The sequence below is a fragment of the Haliotis asinina genome, chromosome 1 (genome assembly GCF_037392515.1).
Source record: "Haliotis asinina isolate JCU_RB_2024 chromosome 1, JCU_Hal_asi_v2, whole genome shotgun sequence".
NCBI lineage: Eukaryota > Metazoa > Mollusca > Gastropoda > Lepetellida > Haliotidae > Haliotis > Haliotis asinina.
Window position 1 is genome coordinate 104,497,093 of NC_090280.1, and position 26,736 is coordinate 104,523,828.

Sequence of the window (26,736 nt, forward strand, 5' to 3'; positions counted from 1 at the left end):
TTCCAGAATAGTTTGACTTTGAGAAGTTGTGAATGCTCAGGAAACTATTATTTATCTGCATCTCACGTCATATTACGTCGTTTACAAAGACCAGCAGTTCTGTGAATAACACTCCTCACACTGGATACTCAGCCTTGTTTTATTGCGGGAAGTCGGCCAATGATGCAACCTCGTGGATATCGTGGGGGTGATAACCGTGATAACTTCCCGTCTCGGTGTGGGCTGGGGGATCATACAGTTCAGAAATACCAGAAAAAAAAAACAAGTACATGTAGCTGATTTTCAATATGTTTACTGGTCATAATGTGTACATCTACAACCACCCACGAATTGAAGTAGTATACAACAGCATTAACATGTGGTCAAACCTAAAAACATCACAGGTTATCAGGAGACAAACCTCTTGTAACAAGCAAGCTGTGCTGGTTGAAGGTGTAAAGGACCCTGACGGGCATGTGACTGAGCGGTTGGTACGGACTGGTACACGACCCAGAACTTGTCAGGGACCAAGTCCCCATTTCCTCTACACGAGGAATCAATCCTACTGCAAGAAGTTGGTATGGTATGTAGACCGACATAAATCTACTGGTACAAGCCAAAAGTTAACCTTACGGTCTACTCATCCCTTCATTTTACAAAGCATCCCGAAGACTAATCAGTTACTTTGAATTAAATATTTGTTTTCAATGATAAGTAAGACCATCAGTAACCCCACTGTTGGGCCAATGCACAACCCTGGGAATATACTCAATACACAAGGGCCTCAAGGTAAATGTTTTCTGCCTTCCACAGTGCGACCTCGGATCCCGCAACGCCTGTTAGCTGGGGCAGCACAACTTGTGAATAACAACATAACAAGCAAAAACTACCAGTCACCAGCAGTGAGATCTTAATACATGGACACAATAGTCGTGTGCAACTAAGAAGCAAGCACAAGATCTGTGTACTCCTGTCTAAACCAAGCCAGGAACACGTAGGACCACTACTGTTTGGCATCAGGTAGGTGTACCTGGGACATTGTGCTGGTAATCATAGAAGCTTCCTGGTCATCATAGGTGCAAGTAATAGGATTCCTTTATACTGTTGCTATGCAGCTGATGAGAATCTAATGTATTTATGCTATTTACGGTGAACGTGAAATCTCGATATTTTTAGTAGGGACCTCACTGTACCTGCAGTTTTAACAAAATGATCGGGACGCCTCGTTGACATATGTACTGTAGCTGGTGAAGTCTTTGGTTTAATTCTCTGGTATATGATGGATATGGCGTTAAATGGCGTCCCATAATGGATGAGGAAGACGTTCCATGTGGCTTATTTAATTTGGACTATAAAGCACTGACTAGATGATTCTGGTTACGAATTCTACCAAAAAACAATAGAAGAGATCAATTAATGAATAGTCGCACAACTTCCTTCATATACAACACGTGTATCTAATATATAATAACGTGACATTTATCAACAAACTAATATCAAACACGACTAGACATAATAAGCAAATCTTAGGTTTTTCCACGACAGAAGATAAATCTTTTAACTGAAACTGAGGTCCAGTCTTTCTCCTGACATCACAGGACTAAAGTCAAAAGGAAACAAACTATGCTATCTTCAACCTGTTAAAGTCACCCATTTATTGCACGCTGACCACCATGAATTGCTGCTTCAAGGGGCTTTTGATAATGAACCTATCGCCAGAACTGACCACACCCAAAACATGTGAGAAATAGTCATCTCTATTTCCAGGTATTCATCTGTCTGCATATATCATGACAACAGGTCCCACTGAAGCATCCAGAACAACAGTAGCCCCCGGAACAGCCAGGAGAACAGTAGCCCCTGGAACAGCCAGGACAACAGGTGCCCGCTAGAACATCCAGGACAACAGGTGCCCATTGGAACTCCAGGACAACAGGTGCTCACTGGGAGATCCAGGACAACAGGTGCTCACTGGGAGATCCAGGACAACAGGTCCCAACTAGAACATCCAGGACAATAGGTCCTCCCGGAACATCCAGGACAACATTTTGTTTTAGCCTCACTCAGCAACATTCCAGCTATATGGTGGCAGTCTAAATACTAGAGGCTTGACCAGGCAGTCCCGCAATCCATGATGAGCATCAATCAACTCAACTGAGATGCAATGAAGTGTCTTCCAACTCAGTGAGTCTGATCACCCAATCCTGTTATTAGCTTAAAGGCTACTTCCAACCTGGATCCAGGACAAACAGCTGGCCATTCCAGGATGATGGGTGGCCGGATGGAGTGTCCTTGGGCAATGACAGGTGATGCAGCAAACAGATAAAATGATGCAAAAAAACCCAATTCCCCCGATATATCTGCATTTCAGCTTTTAAGGCTTTTCACATCTCAAAATAGGCCAAACAATAGGCCAGTCTAAGTACGCTTATCCACAGTACTTTTCGTTACACTCCAACACTGATTCTAACAAAGTCTTATGGGAGGTCGCATCAGGTAACCTTTCAGACTGACCAATCAAAACACAGCTTACCAAATCGCGAAAGTGCACATTTGCAGATGCCTTTTGAACTTTATATCTCGAAAAGGTTCGTACTCGAACGATTCCGAATGCTATTTAGCGTACGCTCGCTTCTGGGTGATGCAAACGGCGTACGCACAACCATGACAACGGTGAGTAAACAGTCGCTGAAAATAGTGCTTTTGGCAATATTCAAGGATGTTATCTTATGGAAATATTAGCTAATGGTAGCCATGTCAACAGAAACCCCAAAGCATATATACTGCAGGCCAAGTAACTGTGTTATATGCGGATTTTTGTTTGTGGGGAGATCAGTGACCTGAATATTTTGAAAGTCCCTCCGATCCCTAAATAGTAGCCGTTGTCTGATTGGTTAAGTCTATTTAACTGTCTCGCGTTGGATTGCTCCCTCAAAGGTTACCTGACGCAACCTTCTACTAGGTTTTGTTAGACTCAGTGGTGGAGTGTAAAGAGATACACTGAGACTAAGTGTACTTAGACTGAACAATAGGCACTACATACACATCACCTACTTCACGGTTTGGCAAATTATCTCACCTACCAAAGCCCAGTGGTTACGTTTGCAATGGAGCAGACCTACATGTTTACATCTCCCCTAAACTCCTGAGACGTGGACAGGAGCCTGATACCTGATCTATGTCTATCACGTAATAACACAGGCTCTATGCTAAGGCGTATCATCAGCTGAAGTGTTCACAATCAAGGATATCAGCTACTTCAATGTCTGCGAATTATTAATTGATATCCTGTAGACTATTTCACTGACTGGCATAAACTCCTAAAAACACTGAATGTGTTGATGTAATGACCAGATTTAACCAGGTTCATGATGAGTTTGCTAATCACTGATCTAGTCATGGTATAAAAAGGCTAAAATATATTGCAAATGAATGGTCTTGATATGAATACAATAAGAGTCAACAATAAAATCATCTAGTAAATTATTAGTCACCAAAAACAATTGGCAAATGTGCAAAAGTAAAACAATGCATGTAAAAACTGCACCAAACTTCACAACATTGAGCAAATAATCCACTAAATGAGAGCAAATAATTTAGTTACCGTTGTAACCAGACCTCTAACTCTCCACAATTTTAATGCTCACATTTACTATAAAATGCATCCTACTGTACATAATATTATCACATAAATGTGCAATGAATGATTGACTAGAGTAAATATTACAAATATCAAGGAATAAATAGGATTTACTATATGGAGAAAAATGACAAGTATATAATACTTCTGTATGGACTATAAACAGCTTTCTACATTAGTAAACCAGTGAAAAACACCGAGATCTGTCCTTAAAAATAGAAATGTATATCATGTATTGAATTTGCACACCAGCAGACCAAATAGCTGAAATATACAGAAAAGGAGTACAAAGCTACATGGTGCTGTATTTTCATGGACAAATGTGAGTTTTCCACCAGCATTCCTGTACACCAACATCTTCATCCTGACTCGACTTAGGCATGTTTAAGTTGTCCTTCTACACATGGTTAGTGTATTATTTTCTTCAAACAAGTAATCGAACTTCTAATCCTATTTACGGACTTGGTTGAATATATTAACATATATACTAAATTCAGCTAAGTTGAAATGTAACAAAATCGGCATCAAACTGTCTTTCTGTATATAACGTCAGCATTAAACTGTCATCAAACTACCCAGTTGAATAAATCCTTTACCAGTTGTTTTTCCTTATCGTTTATTGTGTCAACACCAAAAAGTTGATATCTAACTGACAGAAGGAATTTTAGGATAAAGCTATACAAAGTGTTTGCTTCATGTCAGTTTGGTGGCTGTATGTTCGTAAAGCTGACATTTCAGTAGAACCATAATGAGTGTTCTATGGATATACAACTTCTCTAATAATATTATGAGCAACGTTTGGGTGTAGCGTTGTTTTGGTGTGGCTACTTTCAGTGTTATCAAGCAAATGATAGCAGCTACACCAAATGTGCTCACATTATAATAAAGAAGTTGTTCATCCATAGAACTCTTGTTCATCAGACCAATTTTAAAATGCCATGCAAAGAAATTGTCAGTAGAACCATCAGTTTGCCAGTAATCAGGTTTGGGTGAAGTTCACTTACTGCAGAAGTCTAGTCAGCACGTTTGATTATTTTCTCTCATCTGTACGTCAGCCATTTCATCAAGTCTGTCTGTTTGTAGACTACCTTGTGGTACTGGGGTGCAAACAACATAAAAATGGTACAACACATGGGAGATAACTCCTGTACACAGCATGACTTGTATGTATGTATGTAGGGTCAAGAATGTCACAAATGCAATGTTTCCAACATAGATGACAGAAATCTTCTCAGAAATTGTTGAGATTTTGAAATATTTGCACCAATGTGGATCCCACAGAACACTACCAGACTGTTGTAGAACACCAGCCTTATCAGAGGTCCATTCACCTGTGTCACAGGTCAACTCCTTTACATGAACCCTCACATCTGACACAATGTTCAGTAGGAACATCCATGTCCTCTTGACAGAGTGTTCAATCAGAAGACACCCATGTCACCAAATCAATGCAGATACAGTAATTCGCATTATCTTCATATAAGAAATGAAATGTCAATATTTTTATTTTACCCCATTAACAAACCCCAACCCTATGTTGTCAATGATGCAGTGCTCATATTGTCTAGTCACACAATGCTCTATTGTCTCCAACACATTGCACTAAGGTCACACAATGCTCTATTGTCTCAAACACGTTGCACTATGCTCTTGTCACATAATGCTCTATTGTCTTCAACATCATTCACTATGCTCTTGACACAGTGCTCTATTGTCTGCAAACAATGCTCTGCTTGAATGACACTGTGCGTCCACAGTTGCTGAATCTGGCAGTTGAACAAGGAGTATTCCTGAGAGGAAACTGGTCTATTCATTCCTGCTCTACCTCGTAACCAACAAGTCGGTTTTCTTGATTCAATGTGAGGCAAGAAACCATGATTCCTAAGTTGGGGGACGTATCAGTTGTTGGTGAGCCAGAATCTGGTGAATGTGATCAAGTTGTCTGTTTCGCTTAGGATTTTGAGATTTTAAAAAGAGATTCTCTCGAGCATGCACAGTGATGATGATCCAACAAATACAAATACAAAAGTCCATGATACATGGCATGATGTCTGACAGAATTAAGCATCCTCCACGACCAATACTTGCAGCACAGGATGATGAGATGGTGTATTATGACGAGTTCGAGGTGGTTTAGTATCTGGGATATTATCCATACTTAAACGCATACACAAGAATAATATGTCTCTCGCCACGAAACAAGGGCATACAATGCTCATAATGATAACATATTTATGTAGGAAATTTTTATTTGAAGATAGTCTTCCGTCTCTAAAAATAGTTGATGAGTTATATACCGTATCCATTTGATTTTGAAATAAATTTGAACTTCACTTTCCATAGTTTGCCATTAATAATACATTTCAAGATGGAATCCAAATAGGCCCTGAAAGTTGGTACTGAGATCAGTTGAGATTTACCAGGTGCACCTTGCAATAAGACCTTGCCTTCCAACCAGGTCAGACACTCCTTATATGGACATGTACTGCTGGAGGGAGAGCTGCATTGTCACGTGTTTGTGTTATTACTGATTTCCAGAGTCAGGTAAGATGGAGCATACTGAAGCAGTAACAGGTTTAAAGAAACGAGTCAACTGTAAGGATGCCTAGAAGTCACATCATTATTCGTTTTCTATTTGAAGTCACACCTTCAGCTACTTCAAGCTGCTCTTCAAAACTTATTTTTCAATAATGAAAATACACCTGATGAAATGATCTTGAATATGGAACTGTGATTTAGATCCTGACACAAGTCAGACATGTGTCATAACAAATGGTATAGTCTCACTATGTTAACTATAGACCACAAGATCCCAATAAATGATGACAAACTTCACATCAACTAATGACACTGATGATAAGTTCAAAGATCTTTCCACACTACTGATGACATAGACCACGATGTAGGGAAGTAAATCTATAACTCCCTACTGAAGACATCTGGCCGACCACAAGTTGCTGAACATCCCTGGACTGCGGTAGAGATGAAATACTTCATCTGGCCACACTATGGACTTAGAGTCCGCTGCACAGTAATGATGTCATAACTTCTTCCCTGTGAAGAAGGAGCCAGCAGAAGTGGATTTCTTCATATGCTCTTCTTCCTCCAGCTCATCATCTCCCTCTTTCTCGGCTTCCTTTTCATTCTGCTTCTGTTTCTTTTTCTCTTTCTCGTAGTGGAGGAGATGCTCCATGTCCGTCTGCAACATCAACTCCTTCTACTTAACATCATCAGACTATCTCAACATCAACACTGTCTACTTAAAGGTCACATGCAACATATAACACAACTTTGCGGATTCTGATATCTTTCATCATGTACTTACGAAAACAAATCATAAAAAATGCCAATTCAACCTATAAACTAGAGAAAAAATGTGATGAAAAAACAGCCTGTAAAATTGGAGGTCAAACGATTCACTGATTTCCCGCCCAGCGCTGTCGGAAAAAGTGCTTTCAACACACGCGCAGTGAATAGGTTCGTGGACCTTGAAAGAGTATGATTGCCTGGATTATGAGGTCGTGAGCAGTAGTCTAATCTTGGTTGTGCACACAAACAAGAAAATAATCTACTCGTATAATCTAATCTAAAACCAAGAGTCATCAGAAGATGACATATCCCAACGGTCGTCACATATTTGAAAGGACAGTTACTTGATGCTGTTTTAGACTAAAACTGAATCGTTTCCATGGAAATCATGTAAATGTAAATGCCATACATCTGTAAACAGCAAAAGGCACCACTTAGTTGTCTGCCTCAAATATCTGCCAAGTTTTGCTGAAAGACACTAAATAGTTTTTGAGTTGTGCTCCAAGAAAGAAGGGGGCATGCCTCCATTTTGAGACTAAGTCAGAATCATTTCCATGGAAACTGGAAAAATGATAAATCACAAATAGCTAAAGGCACGATTTTGGGGTCAGCCTCACATATCTGCCAAGATTTGCAGATAGATATTTAGAAGTTTTCGAGTCCCTCCCTATTGAGACTTGTTCCGAATCACTTCCATGGAAAATTATAAATCACAAAAATCTGTAAATAGCAAAAGAAACAACCATAGGTACTGATTATTATATGTATAAATATTGGTCTAAATATATTTATATTTGAGTTATGCTCCCGAAACAAAATGATTACCGACGGATGGACATATGGATGGACAGACAGACGAGGCGTCAACTATATCCACCCGGCATGTAATGAAAGACAAAGAGACAAAGAAAAACCAAAAACATGTTGATTGTGATAAGCAGACTCTGCCACTGAGAAAAGTCAACGTCTGGTTTATTGACACCTATATGTCTTATGCAATGCACAACTTCAATCACTGACCACGTGCAATTTGAAATTAACACCTATCGGGCTTATTAGCCATAAACAAACAGCCGGTTAAGCGAATTGGCACATGAACAAAATGGTGAGTGATCAGGCTTTGTTACACTTGAGTGCACACCCACCCGCTCTGACTGGGTTCTGTCTCCTGGGTGCTTAGATTCAAGGGAAGTAAACAAAAGAACAAAATATTGCACTTTTAACTTGCGATTATATTCTTAGAACTTTGGTTTTTTTTTATCTTAATAAGCAATTCATTTTATATATCATGAATAAGTGATAACTGTGTTTTAATTATGTTTGATGTTTTGGTTACACATGACCTTTAGCACCATGAGATTATCTCAACATCAACACTACTTACTTAAACATCATGAGATTATCTCAACATTAAGACCATTTACTTACACCATAAGATTATCTCAACACCAACACGAGATTATCCAAACATCAACCCCCTCTTGACTCCATAAGATTATCTCAACATCAATATATACATGTGCATATCCTGCCATAATTTTAGCTAGAATTTTGCTGAGTGCGGCGTAAAACTAAACTCAGTCATATATACATATCACCATGAGATTATCTCACTGTGAATGGTCTAAACTGCCTGTCATTAAAGTAAAGAAGATGGCACGTTATTTGAAATATCAGAAGCTGGTGAGTAACAGCAAAGCTAAGAAACTGCACGGATGACATCATATTATGATGGTTTTGTTACAGATTACTATACTGCATATGAGAATACATAATGACAATTTTTCTACCAACTATCAATCATCGATAAAAGACAAAGTTGGAAAAAGAATTCTAAGTTAATCCAGTGACAATATTTCTTGACAGAGGACACATGGAAGCACCTGTTGCATAATTTTATCAATTCTGACTTCTGTCCAATCCACTAAATGTCCCTTTACAAGTGCCTCAAACAACACTATAATGTTTTTTAACTGTTCTCCTGTAACAAAGGTTAACATGAAATCATGAAACAAACGCAAATAAGAAAGCCATTAGATGGAAGATATTATAAAAGCAAAAATATGAAATCATTATGAAAACTCAAAATGGAGAATATATATATACATCTGACTAAATCAAGTGGTATTACAAATTATGCAACATGAGAAAAACAAAATCACCAGACAAGATAGTAATAAATAGAAAAAAAATGTTTTACAAATTTCCAGTCAACATTCCAATGTGTATGTTTACATGTGGATATAATATAACATAATAAACAGGCTCAAGCAAGTGAATCACCCACAACCAAAACCTGGTTTGCATGCCAAGGTCCTCTCACACGGATAGACTGGGACAGGGAACACACGGGAACAGACTGGGACAGACAGGGATGTCCCCTCACAGGGACTGACAGGGACTGACAGGGACAGACCAGGACAGACAGGAAAAGACGGGCCAGGCTGGGAGAGACAGGGATAGATGGACAAGCAGACAAACAGGAACACACTGGGACTGAGTGGGACAGACAGGGATGTCCTCTTACAGGGACAGATCAGGACAGAGGGGGACTGATGACAGGGGACTGATGACAGGAGACAGACGGGGAACAGACGGGGGATAGACGGGAACACAACAGGACAGATGGTGGACAGACAAACAGAAACAGACTGGGACTGAGTGGGACAGACGGGGATGTCCTCTCACAGGGACAGATCAGGACAGATGGGGACTGATGACGGGAACGATGGGAACACACCGGGACAGATGGTGGACAGACAGAGACAGGCAGGTACAGGCAGGGACAGACAGGAACAGTGAAAAGACAGTTACAGACAGGGGACAGAAAGGGGCAGTGGGGACTAGGTGATCTATGCACTGCAGTGGGAAGAGCTCCCACAAGCATACAACTGCTGCATGGGCACACCTGAGGTAGCATCCTAACGACAGCTGATGCTTCAAATACACGGCTACTGCACAGACAGACCGCGCAAAGATCACTGTATGGCATGTATGGATTGAAGGGTCTGGCATGTGATGTACTGGATGGTGGAGTGGGGATGTATGATGTACCAGATGGTGAAGTGGGGGTGAGGTAGGGTGGGGATGTCTTGATTGAGGGGCATGATACATGATGTACTAGATGGTGAGGTGGGGGATGTCTGGATTGAGGGACATGGCACTGGATGCAATGAGAAGCAACCAGGAATGTCCTCTCAGAGGATGTTAACAAGAGTAGATGTTGATGACTTCATACTCCAAAGGATCCCAAAATATGATTTCTACTTACTGAGTTAGAAGGCACCTTCCACATTATCTATTCATGAAATGTTAGAAAGCTTGTATTAAATGTCTCTCACATTAGTATAGATTCATGAAATGTTTGAAAGCTGGTGTTAAACAGTTATCATCAGATACACAGACTATTTGGCCTGAAAGCTTTCAGCAAGACAAGCAAGTGTGAGATGTTGCCTTACAAACACACTGGAGAATTAACACAGGATCTGCAACATGCATTAGTGATGTTGGTTCATCAGAACAATTGTACTACAGCAGTGAAACAGTACACTCTCACCACGATACGGTTCGTACTGCGGTACAAGGCCTTCAGTTTGGTCTGTTTTAGTATACACGATTTGATCATAATGGAGAAAACTGACAAGAGCCAAACTGAACCTTACACTGTTTAATAACATGGGAAAGCTTAACTATAATCACTTCTATTTTGAATGAACAAAACTGTCATATAAATTATTTTAAATAAATGAAGTAACTTAACACAACAAATAACAAGTGGATGGCAAATGGCAAGTGATCCTCTTCGCAATCATTGGTATTGTTCGTAATAGCATGCATTCTGGATCTCAAACAAGATCACTCAGGTTGACAACATTTTTGCTGAATGATCATGTCTGTAAATAACACCTAATTTCAGTTCAAGTCGTCTAGTTCATAGCTGACCAGTTGTTGAAACATGTCGAGGTGTAATACAATGTATATAAAAAAGATCGTTTTGGCATTTTAGCATGAATAAATTGTTGCTTAGAACTCATTCAATCTTAATTGAAATGAGCTTATCTCTTGAACATTAATTCAAATAAAAATTATGAAATCTCAGACATGTATAAATTTGGAATAGTTCAATACTAAATCAAGATTTTAAGACAGATTTACTAAAATGTGTTGGAAGTAATATTTTCCATGATATGCTCTCAGTAAATCCAGAGTGTATGTTCTACTTGATACTTTTATGACAAAACACGAGTGATTGTAAGAAAATTAGGAAATTATTAAAATCTAAATATTTTAGATATTTAAATACTTACCTTACCATAGGTCTTATGCATATTACCTCAAGCTTCGCTAGTAGAGATCAGACAGACGTTGATTCGCCATTCCCTGAATGGCTACCTCGTATAATCTACGGATGTAGTCACGGAAGTGACGTGATCTCCCTACTCGCGGGAAAGCGAGCCATCCCAAAATTCACTTTTACTGGCAGCAGGAAAGAAAGGTCCGATGAGTCCAAAGTGGGGAGGAGCATCCAGCGTTGGGAGGGAGTCACCGCCCTATGGTAAGGTAAGTATTTAAATATCTAAAATATTTAGATTTTAATAAATTTTTAACTTACCTTACCATAGGTCTTATGCATATGGCTTCGACAGAGAGGACGGTGGTGTGGACTCCGGAGGACCTTCACATCTTCAGCAGACCAAGCACATGCACAGGAGACCCGGGAGACCAATGCCAACGTCACAGGGCAAACCTGGAAACAGGACAAAGGATAACCCAAGGGAACTCCAAAGAGAAACCGACGCACCCAGAGGGTGAGGTTAATCTTAAGACCAAAGGTAAGAACAACACAATTACCTAATGGGCGGAAGGCTGGGTGAGTTGCTGTGCAACCACCAACGGGCCAAAAGACTGAAGCCCCTCCATGTCCTCGACAGCCAAGTCCCTCAGGTAGTGTGAGGCAAAAACGGTGGACGACTTCCAAAAACAACCCTCCATAATCCGTGGCACCGTACAGTTCCTGTGGAGGGCCATAGTGGACGCCAGGGCTCTAATTTCATGGGGGTTGTTCGCCGTCGGATGGGGGAGTTTCTTGGCATCGTACGCCGCCAGGATAGTCGCACGAAGCCACAGAGCAATAGTGTTTCTATTAACTTCCCCCTTGCACGATGAGGAAAAAGGGATAAACAGTCTCTTTCGGGAATGTCTCTTCAAGGCAGACCTCTGGATGTAATATCTAAGGGCCCTGACTGGACACAGGAACTCCTCCTCCGTATCATGTCGTCCGAGGATGGTCGATAAAGGCGGGATGGAGAACCGTCTATCTGGTTGCCCGGGAAGCTGATTCTTGGCAATGAAGTCCCACAGCAATCCCAAGTGGACTCGACCATGCCTAGCTTGTTCAAAACGCACTTGTGTGACATCCAGGGCATGAATCTCACTAACTCTAGCTGCCGTAGCTAGGGCAAGTAAGAAGACCGTCTTCCTGGACAACAGCTCGAAGGAAGCATCCTCTAGGGGCTCATATGGGGAGCCTCTCAAGTGTTGCAAAACAACATTCAGATCCCAAGCTGGAGGGCGGAACTTGACCTTCTGGTCCTCCAACTTGAACGCCTTCAGCAGGGCAACCAGTTCTGGAACTTTAGAAATCTGACGATCCGTCTTGACCGCCAAGACGGAGTTCAACGCTGACAAGTAGGTACCCAACGTACTCCCTTTGAGATGCTTGGAATTACGTAGAAACATCAAAAAATTCGCCACGAACTGTGGGGAAGCTGTCATGGGATCCTGTGATCTCTGAGCACAAAAGCTTTCAAATGAGCGCCACTTGTCATCATAGAGGGATCTGGTGGATGTCCGATGAGCTCGGGTTATGGCATTCGCCACATGCAAGGAATAGCCTTTCGCCCTTAATGCCTTCTGTAAATGGTCCAGCCGTGCAGATGGAATCTCAGCGGATCTGGATGGAGTTGTTGGCTGTGCGGATGACGAAGGAGGTGTGGCCAATCTGGAAGCTGAACCGGATCTCCGCTGACGAGGCGTCGCAGATCGGGGAACCACGGTCTGGCTGGCCACCAGGGCGCGACCAAAAGCAGTCTCAGGTTCTGTGTCTGCTTGATCTTGCCAATCACTTCTGGGAGAAGAACGGGTGGTGGAAAAGCGTACGCGTCTAGACCCTCCCACGACAGAGATAGAGCGTCGACTGCCCAAGCCTGTGGATCCGGTACGGGAGACACGTAAGTTGGTAGCTGATGGTTGAAGCTGGTGGCGAAGAGGTCCACCAGGGGTCTCCCGTGGCGAAGGCAAATCTGACGAAACACGTCTGGATGAAGCATCCATTCCGTCGGTGAAGGTCTGCCTGGGCGCGACAACGCGTCTGCCAGAATGTTCTTGCAGCCGGGTATGTGTCGAACCCTGATTGTGATCCTGTTGCTGTCTAGCAGATCTGCTAACACGAACATCTGGTCTAGAAGTTGCTTGGACCTGGTCGTGCCCTGATTCCGGATAACCCAGACGACTGTGGAGTTGTCCGACGCCACCAGGAGCTTGGTGTTGGACAAAATCGGTAGCCAGCGGCGAACTGCTAGAATGACGGCTTGCAATTCCAGGTTGTTGATGTGCCACAACCTTTCGGCGTCGGACCACAGCCCTGAGGTCGTTCGGCCCGCCAGATGGGCGCCCCACCCTAGTAGAGACGCATCCACGAACAACTCGTGGTCGTGACTGGAGTCTTCCAAACAGACGCCGACGCAGACATTCGATTCTACCATCCACCACCGGAGATACTGATGTAGATGTGGAGGTAGAAGAACCCGTGACTTGAGGTCGTTCATCTGGATGAATGGTGACAGAAACCTCTGTAAGGGCCGTAGCATAAGGCGCCCTCTGAGAGTAAGATCCTGCGCCGATGTCAAAAGACCCAACAGAGACTGCCACTCTCTGAGGGTCATGGGTTGAGAGAGACCTCGATCCGCAAACGCCAGAATCTTTAGCCATCGATCTGGAGGGACCCTGACAAGATTGTCTTTTGTTAAAAATAATCCCCCGATGAAGGTCAGTTCTTGAGTTGGTTCCAGATGTGACTTGTTGGTGTTGACCATCCAACCCAGTTGATGCAGCAGGCGGGTGGAGAAGTCCAACTGTTTGCGTAGCAGTAGAGGACTGCCGTGGTTGAGAAGGCAGTCGTCTATGTATGGATCGAAGTCCACTCCCCTTAGATGAAGAAACCTGGTAACCGGAAGCGTGATGCGTGTGAAAAGCCACGGGGCCGTAGAAATGCCAAACGGAAGCACCCTCCACTGGTAATGTATTCCGTTGAAGACGAACCTCAGGTACTTCCTGTGACGCGGATGTATGGGAACATGTAGGTAAGCGTCCTGTAGGTCCAGACTGGCTAGCCAAGCCCCGGGAGACAATTTGGCTCGAATCTGCTCTAGGGACGTCATTCGGAAATGAGGAGGGTCGGCCAGATACTGTCTGTTGAAGACCGCCATGTTGTGAATCATGCGCATCTTGTCGGAATCTTTCTTTGGCACCAGGAAGATGGGTGAGTAGAACCCCGGGGAGCGGTGGGGTTCCAGCACTGTCTCTATGGCTCTCTTGGATAACAGAATGTCGATATTGGACTCTAGGAGAGCTAGTTGGTGTTGAGGATATATCCGCGACTGGGGAGTAGATGTCAGCGGTGGAGTCTCGACCAATGGTAGTTTGTAGCCGGACTTCAGAATCTTGCTTACAAACGGATCCTCTAGGAATGACCAGTTGGGCCAGAAGATCCCTAGTCTCCCACCTACTGGAGTCGGATGGACAGGTACGACTGGGGGTGGGAGGTCCCAGTCGGAGACATCCACGGCTTCAGCGACCAGAGTAGGGGCGCTTGCCTCTGCCTCGCCCTGGCATCGAGGGGGTGTCCCGGCTGCGCTCCTGGGGCTTCCGCTGAGTGTCATTATCCTTGGTGCGGCCCCGTCCCCTCCCAAAGGAGGAGCGGATGGATTCCCTCCTGGGAATATAGCGCTTCTTTCCACTTCCTCTGGCTCTGCCACGAAAGGCAGAACCAAGCGCCTCAAAGGTAGACAGCGCGACTTCAGTGTTCGTTAATTCCGCGTGCGACTTGTAAATATCTGGAATCTTGTCGGCGAACAGAAACTTGGAAGTGAAGGGAGCCCGAAGTAATTGGCGCTTAAATTCCTCCTGCCAATTACATGTATCCAGGAAGCCGGAGCGGCGAACTGAAGTTGTCATAGCCAACGCTGCACGTAAGTGACCGAGTAAGTCATGAAGAACTTTGCCCTGCCACTGGAAGATCGTCGTGAGATGATCCACCCTGGAGGCGTTGTCTTCTGATAGGTCTGCTGCAGCCGCTGAAGTAGCTGAGGCTAACGCCGAAATGGGTTTAAGCATACGCTTGAGTTCCGTGTCAATAGCTGCTAATTTGGAGTCCTGCACTTTATAAGCTGAGAGTGAAGAACTTGACAAGCGCTTGAGTGAGTCGTCCTGGGTTGCACCATTATCTGTGAAGTCTAGGCTGTGGATCTTGTAATCAGACTTCCTTGACTTAGACGCCTTGATCGTAGGATTCAGAGACAGCTTGGCAAAATCCTCGTCCAGGAGAGACACTGCCTCCGCCACCATAGGATGAGGTGGAATTAGTAGTTCCGGGGACAAACGGATGGACGCCGGATTATTAGGATCGACTGACGGAGAAGGACAGTCAGGTAGCCTGTCAGCAATCCACTCAAACACTGCCGATAGTGGTAGATAGGTGCCATCATCCTCGCCTACACCTGCCTCTTCTTCATAGTCAGGGCAGAAGTGTTGCTCCTCCAAATCTTCCCAAGAGACTGAAGTCGATTCCCGCCGCTGGGTGGAAGAGGTAGAAGGCGTCCGAGTAGAAGAATCCTTCAGTGAAACTCGCGAGGCCTCTGGTGAACGTGAACGCCGGGTTCTGGAAGAGCGCCGAGGAGATCTGGATCGCGAACGGAAGCGCCGTCGTCTAGGAGAGCGTGAGCATGAGCGCGAGCGCCGGCGCCGACTACGGTGAGGAGAACGGGAGCGCCGATTCCTCGGAGATCTGGACCATGATCTGCGTCTCGAGCGCTCAGCTTCTAAGCGCCGAGCGCGCTCCTCATCTAGCTGACGTTGTAGCACCTCTTCTCTAGATAGCGTGTGAGAAATCCTGGGGATCCGGTAAGGCGCTGGCGGAGGCACAGGAGCCGGCGTCTGAACAAGCGCTGGCGTAGGTATAGGTGCTGGTATTGGAACCAGTGAAGGTGTCCCCATCAAGGCTGTAGACGCTGACGTGGGCATAGGCGCTGACGTAGGTGTCGGTGCTGGCATAGGCGTAGGCGTTGACGTTGAAATTAGTTCGGGAATCAAGGCAGGCGCTGACATGGGCGCTGGCACAGTAGCTGAGGTCGGCGCTGGCTCTCTAGTAGAAGTGCTGGGCGTCAGGAGAGACCGTAATAGCCTCTGAACTTCTGGGTGCGCTAAGGCGTCCGGACGGGATAAGTCAACAAAGGCGTCCGAGCGAAGTGGCTCCGGAGACGATCGAACCGGCGTCGTAGATGAGCGCTCCAAACCAGACGTCGGCGTTGGTGCTGTAAAGGTAGGCAGCTCCGGGTCGTCCTGTAAAGAACCTAAAGAAGAAGCTGGGGAAGACATTCTCCTCTTCCGCTGAGTAAACCTCTTTCTACGGACAGCTAAAAAGGTCTTGAAATCCGCCACTGAAAGACTAGTACAATGCTGACAGCGGCTGTCAAGGGAACAGGTCTGCGATGCACAATCCGGACACCAGGGGTGGGGATCCTTGGCTGACTTCTGCCCCTTGCAGACAGTACAAAACTGCCGAGTCATACACAGTTAACTGCAACAGATAAAAACATACCCGAAGCGTGAAATAAAACAATAACGCTAGAGGTAGAAACGAAAAACACCCCTACATAAAAAATGCAGCAAAAGCGCACCCCCAACCTAAAGTGGGTACGCCTGTAAGCTCGCGACAGCGACGGCTAGCAACCAACATGGCTACCTGTGAAACATGCCACGTGGGACAAAAAAACACATGAAAAACGGCAAAAATCGGGAGGAAATACCATACAAAATAGCAGAACAGATGGAGGAAGTATTCCTGACGGAATAAAGAACCTCCAAGGCCGCCATGACACCTCACAAACAACGCAGGAAAACCCACATCGAAGTGAGAGAAAAAAAGAAACATTTACAACACGAGGTAGCAAGGTAAGTGAAGTTAAATTCAATTTAACTAACCACACACCTAGGGAAACAAGACATACCTACCTGTTGAACGACAACTTTATTCAACACAATAGAAAACTCCGAGCGAAACAAACACGTCTGATCAGACGAACGCTAGAAGTAAAAGTGAATTTTGGGATGGCTCGCTTTCCCGCGAGTAGGGAGATCACGTCACTTCCGTGACTACATCCGTAGATTATACGAGGTAGCCATTCAGGGAATGGCGAATCAACGTCTGTCTGATCTCTACTAGCGAAGCTTGAGGTAATATGCATAAGACCTATGGTAAGGTAAGTTAAAAATTTGGTTATTTTCATGTATCAGATGATTTTAGCATTTATTCTAAAGTCTAATGTAAACCACTAGTCCTATTTTGATAAACCCAGTGGGAATTTTATACCTACGACATGTAACAACGTGTTTAATGCAAATGATACGTTTACATAATGTACACAATTACAGACGGTATAACATGATTGGACAAATATTTTTTGTTTGAAATAAGTGACCCAGGTAGTGATGTCTTGCTGACTTGTAGATCAAAGTAGACGACATTGAAGGCAATTCCAAACTTACTTGTGGGAAAATGGTGGCCGTCTGGGAATGCATAGACTTGGCAAACATGATGTGATTTGTAGACATTTTGAAATGATATAAAAAGGTTTTTAAAATGATCGTACGAAAACCTTACATACCAAATTTGGGAATTCCATTACTGTATACCAAACTGAAGGCCAAATACCAAGATTCTACTTATGCCACAGTATACCGTTTCACCCCTATTGTACTGGGGGAAAATTGGACCAATTTACAGGACTCCCTAGCACATCATAGACAAAGATTCTAAATGTAGAAAAACCACACTGAATTTGGTTGGGATTTTTACCATGTTTTCAAATTGATAAAATGGTGAAAGCGATTCTTGGAGATAGCTAATGGCTTGATGGTTCTAAACTTGACAACTGAACGATGTCTCTCATGTTGCAGTGTGTTTGCATGGCGGGAGTAAGTGTTAGTATGTGCGCACCTGCCACTGATCAAGCTCCTGTGAAAGAGTCACCTTCTGCTTGATCGCGCCCACCAACTGTTGGTTCAGAGTCATCAGATCCATCTTGGACTTGGCCAGTTCCACTTCCAGCTGATGACCTCTACAACAGTCATACATCCATCAGTGAATCACTCAGATACAAGTCATAGTGAGTCAGTTGGACACCAGGAAGTCAGTCATACAGTGAATCAGTTGGACACCACAAAGTCAGTCATACACCCATCAGTGAGTCAGCTGGATACCACTGAGTTAGCTGGACACCAGGAGGTCTGTCATACATCAACAGTGAATCAGCTGGACACCAGAATTAGTCATGCACCTGTCAGTGAGTCACTTGACATCAGGAAGTACGTCATACACCCATCAGTGAGTCAGTTGGACATCTGAGTGTCAGTCATACACCAGTCAATGAATCAGTTATATCAACAATGATCAACCAGTGTATCAACAATGCTGCAGGGAAACTAACCTAGATGCCTGCAAGTGATTTGTATGCACAGAAAGGAGAACAATTAATCTGTAAACATGAAAAGGTTTGAACCATATCACATCTATGATCCATATATTTCAATTATATGGATGTTTAATCTTCTTCACTGGAATCCCCCAAGGAACATTAACATGGAGCAAAGGGACATCATTCTATCAGTTCTATAAGTTGACGTCAAAACAAATTGAATGACAACAGAGTGAGGAAATGAGCGGCCTTACTTCTCCATGGCAAGGTCCCGGTCCTTCCTGGCCTGCTCCAGGATGTTGTCCTTGGTCAGGTCTCCCATCATGGAGTCCTGCAGCTGGTCACGCTCACGCTGCAGCTGTACCAGTCGGTCCTGCTGCTCCTGCAGCTGTATTGCAATTCAACTAGTTAGTTGCCATGATAACATGTACATTTTAATAAACATGATCATATGCATTAATTAGGAACAACCCAATCAAATCCAATGTCAGCATTCAGTATCCTGTGCATGGCTTCCACTAACAGTACAATATTTTTATCTTATCATTTTATCTCTTGATCCAAAATGTCCACACCAAGACCTACAGCACGTTCTCTGTGGCTATTTCTGCAGGCACACACCAGGCTGTACACTCACAGCAAGTTCTCTGTGACTGCTGCTGCAGGCACACACCAGGCTGTACACTCACAGCAGTTCTCTGTGACTACTGCTGCAGGCACACACCAGGCTGTCCACTCACAGCAGTTCTTTGTGACTACTGCTGCAGGCACACACCAGGCTCTACACTCACAGCAAGTTCTCTGTGACTACTGCTGCAGGCACACACCAGGCTGTACACTCAAAGCAAGTTCTCTGTGACTACTGCTGCAGGCACACACCAGGCTGTACACTCACAGCAAGTTCTCTGTGACTACTGCTGCAGGCACACACCAGGCTCTACACTCACAGCAAGTTCTCTGTGACTACTGCTGCAGGCACACACCAGGCTGTACACTCACAGCAAGTTCTCTGTGACTACTGCTGCAGGCACACACCAGACTGTATACTCACAACAAGTTCTCTGTGAGAATACTGCTGCAGATCTATAGTATATGCATGGTCTGGTGAAATGCAGATTAACATTTGTAAAGCCACAACAAACTGATTTTGTTTATCTTGTCAAACTTGTTGATAGTGACAGATAACACAACTGGCTGCAACACTACACCTGGCTTTAAAAAGGTAAAGCTAATGTTTTATGGAAGGGACCTACTAGGTGGCTATCACATCAGTTGGTATGAGTCTATGGCATTCCATCCTATGTAAGACTAACACCAGGCCTTTGCCACCACGCCCACAATGTCATGCTAAAAACAAATATTATGATCTACTAGAATTTCAATCAAAAAGTAATCAACATTGATGCAACACACCAAATCAATTTGTTATGATTATCCTAATCTCCAGTGGCAGCCTGGTGTTGATCTACAGGAAGCCAATGGGAAGTAATGGGCAAGTTGATCGCATGCGTGCATGCACATCCACGTACACATGGATGGCCAGTGTCTACATGCAATAGTAGAATACATGCTAGTAACAGACTCAGACCTACTGAAATGTTGTGGTTCACAGAACATGAAAACTTGGACAGTAGTGTGGACAAATCCGTCAACATTTTAAGCTATAATCTTAAATCTTTCATACCTAGAGAAAGACTGAAACTGGGTTGCAGCTGAATTGGTTGAAAGTCAAAAGGGATGAAAAAAGTCAACTGGTCAAAAAGCTCCCCCTTCATGGGCTAAAAAATAGGCCTGAAAGGATTGTGTCCCAGAAGTTGGTTGACCTTTTGACTACATGGACAGTGGATGGATCACTCCATCTTCACAGAGGTCACTGCCCATCTGACTTCCTCCATCAGCCCATTTGACTTGCCACTTCTCAGCCTCTTGTCCATTGACGCATTTGATTAGATTCCACTCAAACTTCACTGGAACTTTGTATTTAGTTTCCACCTTCAATTGACCAAGTGATGACTTTACCTGACTGTCATGTTTCATAAACCACAACATTTTTGGTCTGTACATAAATAACAAGCAGAGCATACAGTGCTGAGATAAATTTCTGTGGTTGTCAGTGGCGACAAAATGCTTTGGTTACCATGGTGCTGCTGCTGCTGCTGCTGTCACAATGATGAATTAATAGCAAAAACACTGAAAGCATTAATGTAACTACACCATACAGGACTCCCCAGCAATATGCGCACTAACACTACAGTCCCTGACAGAGTTGCCAGCCAGTATCTGGTCAAAGTGAGCTCCCACTTCAATAATCTGATATCCAATCTAATCATACTTTCTACTCACTACATCCTTACTTCATATACGTCCATAAATTACATCAACTTGAAATTAGAAACACTAACAAGGTTTCTACATCCTGCATTAAGCTAACAGTATTGGATAAGTCTTTATTGTGGAAATATCAGGACACTATGATGTCAGTGTGGATTCCAAAAACAGCTGACTTCATCCAATGTGTTAGCAACATCAAAACAGCTGACTTCATCCAATGTGTTAGCAACATCAAAACAGCTGACTTCATCCAATGTGTTAGCTCACTCACTTTCTGTCAGGTAATCATGTAGTCACAAATCTGCATGTTAAATTCACTTAAAGACACAACATCACACACTTACAACAAAATTTTGGCCTGTATTTTATATAATGGAGCATATGCATTCACTTTAGTTTCCTAAGGATTAAATAAAAGACTTACTATCCATTTCAACTTGCCTGAACAGCTTCTAGACAGAGGAATGTAAACAAATGGTCCACACAGTGTTATTGATGTTTGCCCAACTGGTTTCAATCACAAGTTGCTTGTAAAATATACATAAAGTATGCTGCAAGGAACATGACTCTTAAAGGTTCACTTGAAATAATGTTCAGCTAGTAGATGGGTGATAGTTGATTTAATGCAACGTTGCACTAATTCATTCACATTTTATTATTTATATTGCAATCTAAACACAGGGAATATTAGGTGGCTTCCCTGAGGGCCACAAATATAAGATCATGTTTAAACACAAAAATCAGTCTTCCAAATGTTAGTAACCATTGTTACTCCGATCTTACTGTTGTGTAGACATATAACAACTCCAGAGTTAAGATAGTCCAAAGTCTCTCATTTCAACAGGCTTGCAGAATTTGCATCCCTCAAGACTGCTCTGTGTAATGGATGCCTGGCCAGCAACTCAGATACTGACACAGCAACATGGAGGCTCAATTGTTCATGGTCACTCTAAACAATATTGGAAGTGGCAACTAATAGACAAGCAGCAATGTGAGCAGACAAATGAAGCTGGGTTAGTGACAATGTGAGATGACAGAACTGTGTTGGTGTAGGACCTACCAGGTAACACACCATCAGTGGTGCAAGTTTGATCTTTAACTTGGCCATCCAAGGGAAACAGCAGTGAGCCAGCATGGCACCCGGGTGATACTTCAACACAAAGATGACCAAAACAGTTAAACTGACCCTGGGAGAACATAGCAAAGGCATGATGGAAACTGTCTCACCTCAAGTACTGCCTTATGGACTGTATGTCTTGTTTCCACGGCTACCAAGGTCACCCATACCCTACAAGTGGGTTTTGTATGTCATGGGTTTGTATGTGACAGGCTTGTGTGTGATGGGTTTGCATGTGACAGGCTTGTGTGTGGTGGGTTTGTATGTGACAGGCTTGTGTGTGATGGGTTTGCATGTGACAGGCTTGTGTGTGGTGGGTTTGTATTTGAGGGGTCTGAATGTGATGGATTTGCATTTGACTGGTTTGCACTCAGCAATATACCAGCTGTTTGATGGAGGTGTGTAAGTAATTGTGTCTGGACCAGGCAATCCAGTGATCAACAACATGAGCATTGATCTGTATAATTGGGAACCCATGAAATGTGCCAACCAAGTCAGCGAGCCTGACCCCCGATCTCGTTAGTCGTATCTTACGACAAGCATAGTCGCCTTTTATGGCAAGCATGGGTTGCTGAAGGACTATTCTACCCCAGACCTTCATGGGTTTGCATGTGACAGGCCTATATGTACTGGGTTTGCATGTGATGGGTTTGCATGTGACAGGACTATATGTACTGGGTTTGCATGTGATGGGTTTGCATGTGACAGGACTATATGTATTGGGTTTGCATGTGATGGGTTTGCATCCACAAGGAAGAGTACTGTCAGTTTGTTCATATACAGTGAAGGTCACTGTTGTATGCTGATTACTAACAGCTTCGTTCACACCTTGACTAAACACATACACTGTCAAGTAGGCACAGTGACTGTATGTATTCACAGGGGTAAAACACATGAGTCAATATGATGCTATTTAACTCAGGGCTGACTGACATTTGAATACATGGGACATGTGCAAGGAACATTCATCTGCACAGCGAATTGCAGCGTCTTGGGAGACTGGCACTGCTACCATATACAGATGACAATTGGCAGGCATATCCTAAAAGAGCATGCAAGTGGATGCTTATTTAATCACCTTCTTCAAATACTATTTCAGTATTTTGGTCTAGCCCATGAGAAATACTGTTGTACACAAATTAATGTCATTGCGTCAAGGGATGAGAAAATGTTCAGAAATAAAATGTCGGTGAAGAAAAAAGGACATAAAACTGCTGGAATCATGCTCCAGTCACTCTCCACTACTGCAGATAACAAGATGCTGATTACACAAATAATGGAGTGTACAAGTCTACTGGCTAGAAAACATGGAGATATATTACAAATCAGAGCAGTGTTAGAACTTCTAGGGTCTAGGGTCCTTGACCTTTACTTTTTTCAATGAGTCACATAAAATTTAACTTTGCACTGGCAATGTTTGTGATGCATCATTAAATGTCTAAGTTGTTTTTTATGACATATTTTTGAAGCCTTTTGTATTACAATATTTAACTTTCCACTTCGAGTGTAAGACAAGCAGTCAAACACCCCTTGACTCTCATGCTAACACTGAGGGTAGGACAGACTATCACAGATACCTTCTGGGCCATCGCAGCAAACTCAGCACTCTTCTGCATGAGCTGTGCATCTCGAGCTGCACACTCTTGTTGCACTTTGTCCAGGTCACGTTGTGCTGTCATCAGCTCTTCGTGCAGGTCACTGATAGACTTCTCCATACAGTCCATGGAAAGAGATGACACCACCGATGCTGACGCTGACGCTGTGGCTCCTCCGTAGGAATAGTCGCTTCGATCCTAGAAGAAAGTGTCATGGAGGTGTAAGTAACTGAGTCTGGACCTGAAAATCTCATCACAGAAACTACAAGAAACACCCATTGCATTGTGAACAATGGCCCATTATTAACTCATCCTGAACTCCCATTCCATCAAATGCATCATTTGTCCAGCACAGGTCCACACAATGTGTAATAATTTCATCTCTGAGTACATGGGTTTAGCTTTCAACACTTTTAGCAATGTTCCAGAAATATCACAGCTGGGGACACCAGAAATGGGATTCACACATTGTACCCATGTAGGGAATTGAAACCAGGGCTTCGACATTACAAATGCTTTAACCATCAGGCTAGCCCACCACCTAATGTCATAATGCACCATCAATGCTGTCAATCAATGTGTCATCAATAGGGAACCAGTTCACCATCAATATTAACGAGTTTTATATGTCGATGCCAGAAAGATATTGAATCACAAGACATGAGGATTGGACAAGCACATTGCGGCTATCACCCACTATGTGCATCCATCACCCACCATGTGCATCTTCATCATGTCCTGCATCAGCTGTTGCAGATCATGCAGACAGTCGCCCAGTTTGCCAGCCTGTCCCCCATGGGCCCCGGCATCCTCGTCAGATGAGTCAGTGGAGCAGGTGCTCTCCCCTTTGATGACCCTCAGCATCTTCTGCAGCTGTTTGTACGTCCCAATCACCTCTGTACGTAGCTGAACAAAATAACAAACATGAGTAACAGTACATGTCAACACATGATTATCAGGAGTTATAGAAACACATACTTTAGTGACTTTGGTGACTAAATATCTGCCTAAATGTCATCACTGATAATTAACTGCTGGAAAACATTATCTGTGCTAAGCAGTTAATTCTGTGACTGGCACATCTAAGGTAGGTAACTCAGAACAGAAACTGCAGCCCACTAGGAAAACTAGGCAACAAGCATCACCTCCCTCTCTTCCTCCCTGGATGTGTTGGTGGCAGTGGCTTCTTGGAACTCTGTCAGGAAGCTGCTCTCATTTGACATGGTGGAGTTGGCCAGCATCGCCATCTCGTACTGGTCATCATCATCATCACACTCATAATCATCTTCATCCAGCATTTCTGCAGACATGCTGCGGTGCCATGGGTTGAGAGGGTGCTGAAGTGTAAGGACATTCTCATTTTAGGCTGTAGATAATTATGCATGGAATACATCAGGAATGTGGATCTGTGAGAGGCTACTTACATCTTCTCGCATCTCGCTGTGCAGGGAGCTCTCGAAGCCAGGAGACATGGCAGTCAGCTCGCTGAAAAGGTTCATGGAGGGTCCGGTGGAGCTGGACTGACTCTGCTGAGACAGATGTTCTACCTGTGCCTGAAGCTGGGCATTGGCCTCCTGCAGCTCCATCACCTCACGCTGCTGCTGGTGGAGCTACAACAAGGAGGAGGCAGTAAAGTGGCAGCATTACAAAGTCACTTGCTCAGTTGTACCAAGTACCTTAATTCTTTAGTAATGTGTAGGAACAAGCACTGACACATCTCTCCAGTATTCCATCACAAAGAAGATCTAAATACCAATCATAACAAGCTGAAATGTATTATCTAAGCTGATCCACTTGCATATCAGTTTAAACAGACTGATGATCACCCAAGTGATGATTCTGTTACCTGTTGTCCCTTCTTAGAACTCCTGATGATGGGATGTCTCCTGATGACAGACCAAGGTGTCATGTTTCCCCATAACTGTTCCCCTCCCTCTCACCTGTTGGTCTTTCTCCTGCTTCTGTCTTTCCAGCATCATGATCCGGTCATGGGACTCCTCCAGACTACAAGCCAGGGCGTCACGTTCTTCTGTCAGCAGCACAATCTTCTTCTCCACCTCTTGGCACTTCTCCTGGATATGGTTCTTCTGTGACAGCACAAACAACACTCAGCCTGAGTCATCTGACAAACTCAGCATCTACTAGTACATAAGAGACTGAAAATTTACACTCTGGATTATTTGCAATAAGCATAACACAATGGATGGCTCCATGGTAGGTAACTCAGTGATACACACTCAAGTCAGTGGAGTCCTCACCTCTTCTCGGAGTATTTCCAGGTGGATGACATGTTCATGCATCGAGGTCCGTTTCGACATCATCTGCTCCCTAAGAGTCTGTACCTCCTCCCCTAACTGCTGCTCCCGATGTGCACTCTGTTACCATGGAAACAACAATGAGGAACATAACAAACGGTAATACCCTCACATCCCATACTAATTGCACTTGCAGGTGTTAGATACCACCAGCTTATCACTAACTCTAAGAAAATATAACCAAAGTTTCTATAAATTGACAGGTCCAAGTGCTGGACACTAATTGTCAAAAATGTCAAAGGGGATCAAGTATAAGTACAAATTCTACTGGAACTTTTGATACAGTCTTGAGAGTGGGAACATGATTGTAACCTGGCCCTGTAGCTCCTCCTGACACCTACCTGTTTGAGTTGTTCATTGAGTCGCTCATTCTGCTGCTTGAGATTGCGGATGGTCTGTGAGCGCTCCTTGTCTCCCATCAGCTCCTGCTGCTTGCTGGCCTGCAGCTCATGGCGCAGGTAGCCGATGTCGTACTGTAGCTCCTTCACAGTGTTCTCATACTCTGCTTCTATCTTTTCCAGACGCAGGTGAAGCTCATGCCTCTCTTGCTCAAGCTCCTGTAGACAGTGAGTGAGTGAGTGAGTGAGTGAGTGAGTGAGTGAGTGAGTGAGTGAGTGAGTGAGTGAGTGAGTGAGTGAGTCTGCTTATTAGTCCCAAGGACAAGTGAAAAACCAATACTGGCATTCCAAACTGACCT

The 26,736-nt window shown here is 43.7% G+C and overlaps 1 protein-coding gene across 6 annotated transcripts in view; it reads right to left on the reverse strand.

Annotated features, from left to right (window-relative positions):
* Positions 1 to 276: 276 nt before the first annotated feature.
* The window catches only part of LOC137257703 (BICD family-like cargo adapter 1), a 36,891-nt gene continuing 10,431 nt past the window's right edge, over positions 277 to 26,736 (reverse strand). For 2 of the 6 annotated variants that reach the window (XM_067795112.1, XM_067795120.1), the window contains exons 3-13: positions 26,381 to 26,596; positions 25,983 to 26,099; positions 25,665 to 25,811; positions 25,149 to 25,334; positions 24,870 to 25,061; positions 24,442 to 24,630; positions 23,707 to 23,922; positions 22,073 to 22,162; positions 18,936 to 19,069; positions 18,204 to 18,324; positions 6,578 to 6,818 (exon numbers count right to left, since the gene is read on the reverse strand). In XM_067795112.1, the coding sequence (XP_067651213.1) occupies positions 6,660 to 6,818; positions 18,204 to 18,324; positions 18,936 to 19,069; positions 22,073 to 22,162; positions 23,707 to 23,922; positions 24,442 to 24,630; positions 24,870 to 25,061; positions 25,149 to 25,334; positions 25,665 to 25,811; positions 25,983 to 26,099; positions 26,381 to 26,596 (1,767 nt within the window). In that variant the 3' untranslated portion in view covers positions 6,578 to 6,659. Of the gene's footprint in view, positions 6,819 to 10,199; positions 10,227 to 18,203; positions 18,325 to 18,935; positions 19,070 to 22,072; positions 22,163 to 23,706; positions 23,923 to 24,441; positions 24,631 to 24,869; positions 25,062 to 25,148; positions 25,335 to 25,664; positions 25,812 to 25,982; positions 26,100 to 26,380; positions 26,597 to 26,736 lie in introns of all 6 variants that reach the window. The other 4 variants (XM_067795104.1, XM_067795096.1, XM_067795130.1 and 1 more) reach the window with 4 other exon arrangements.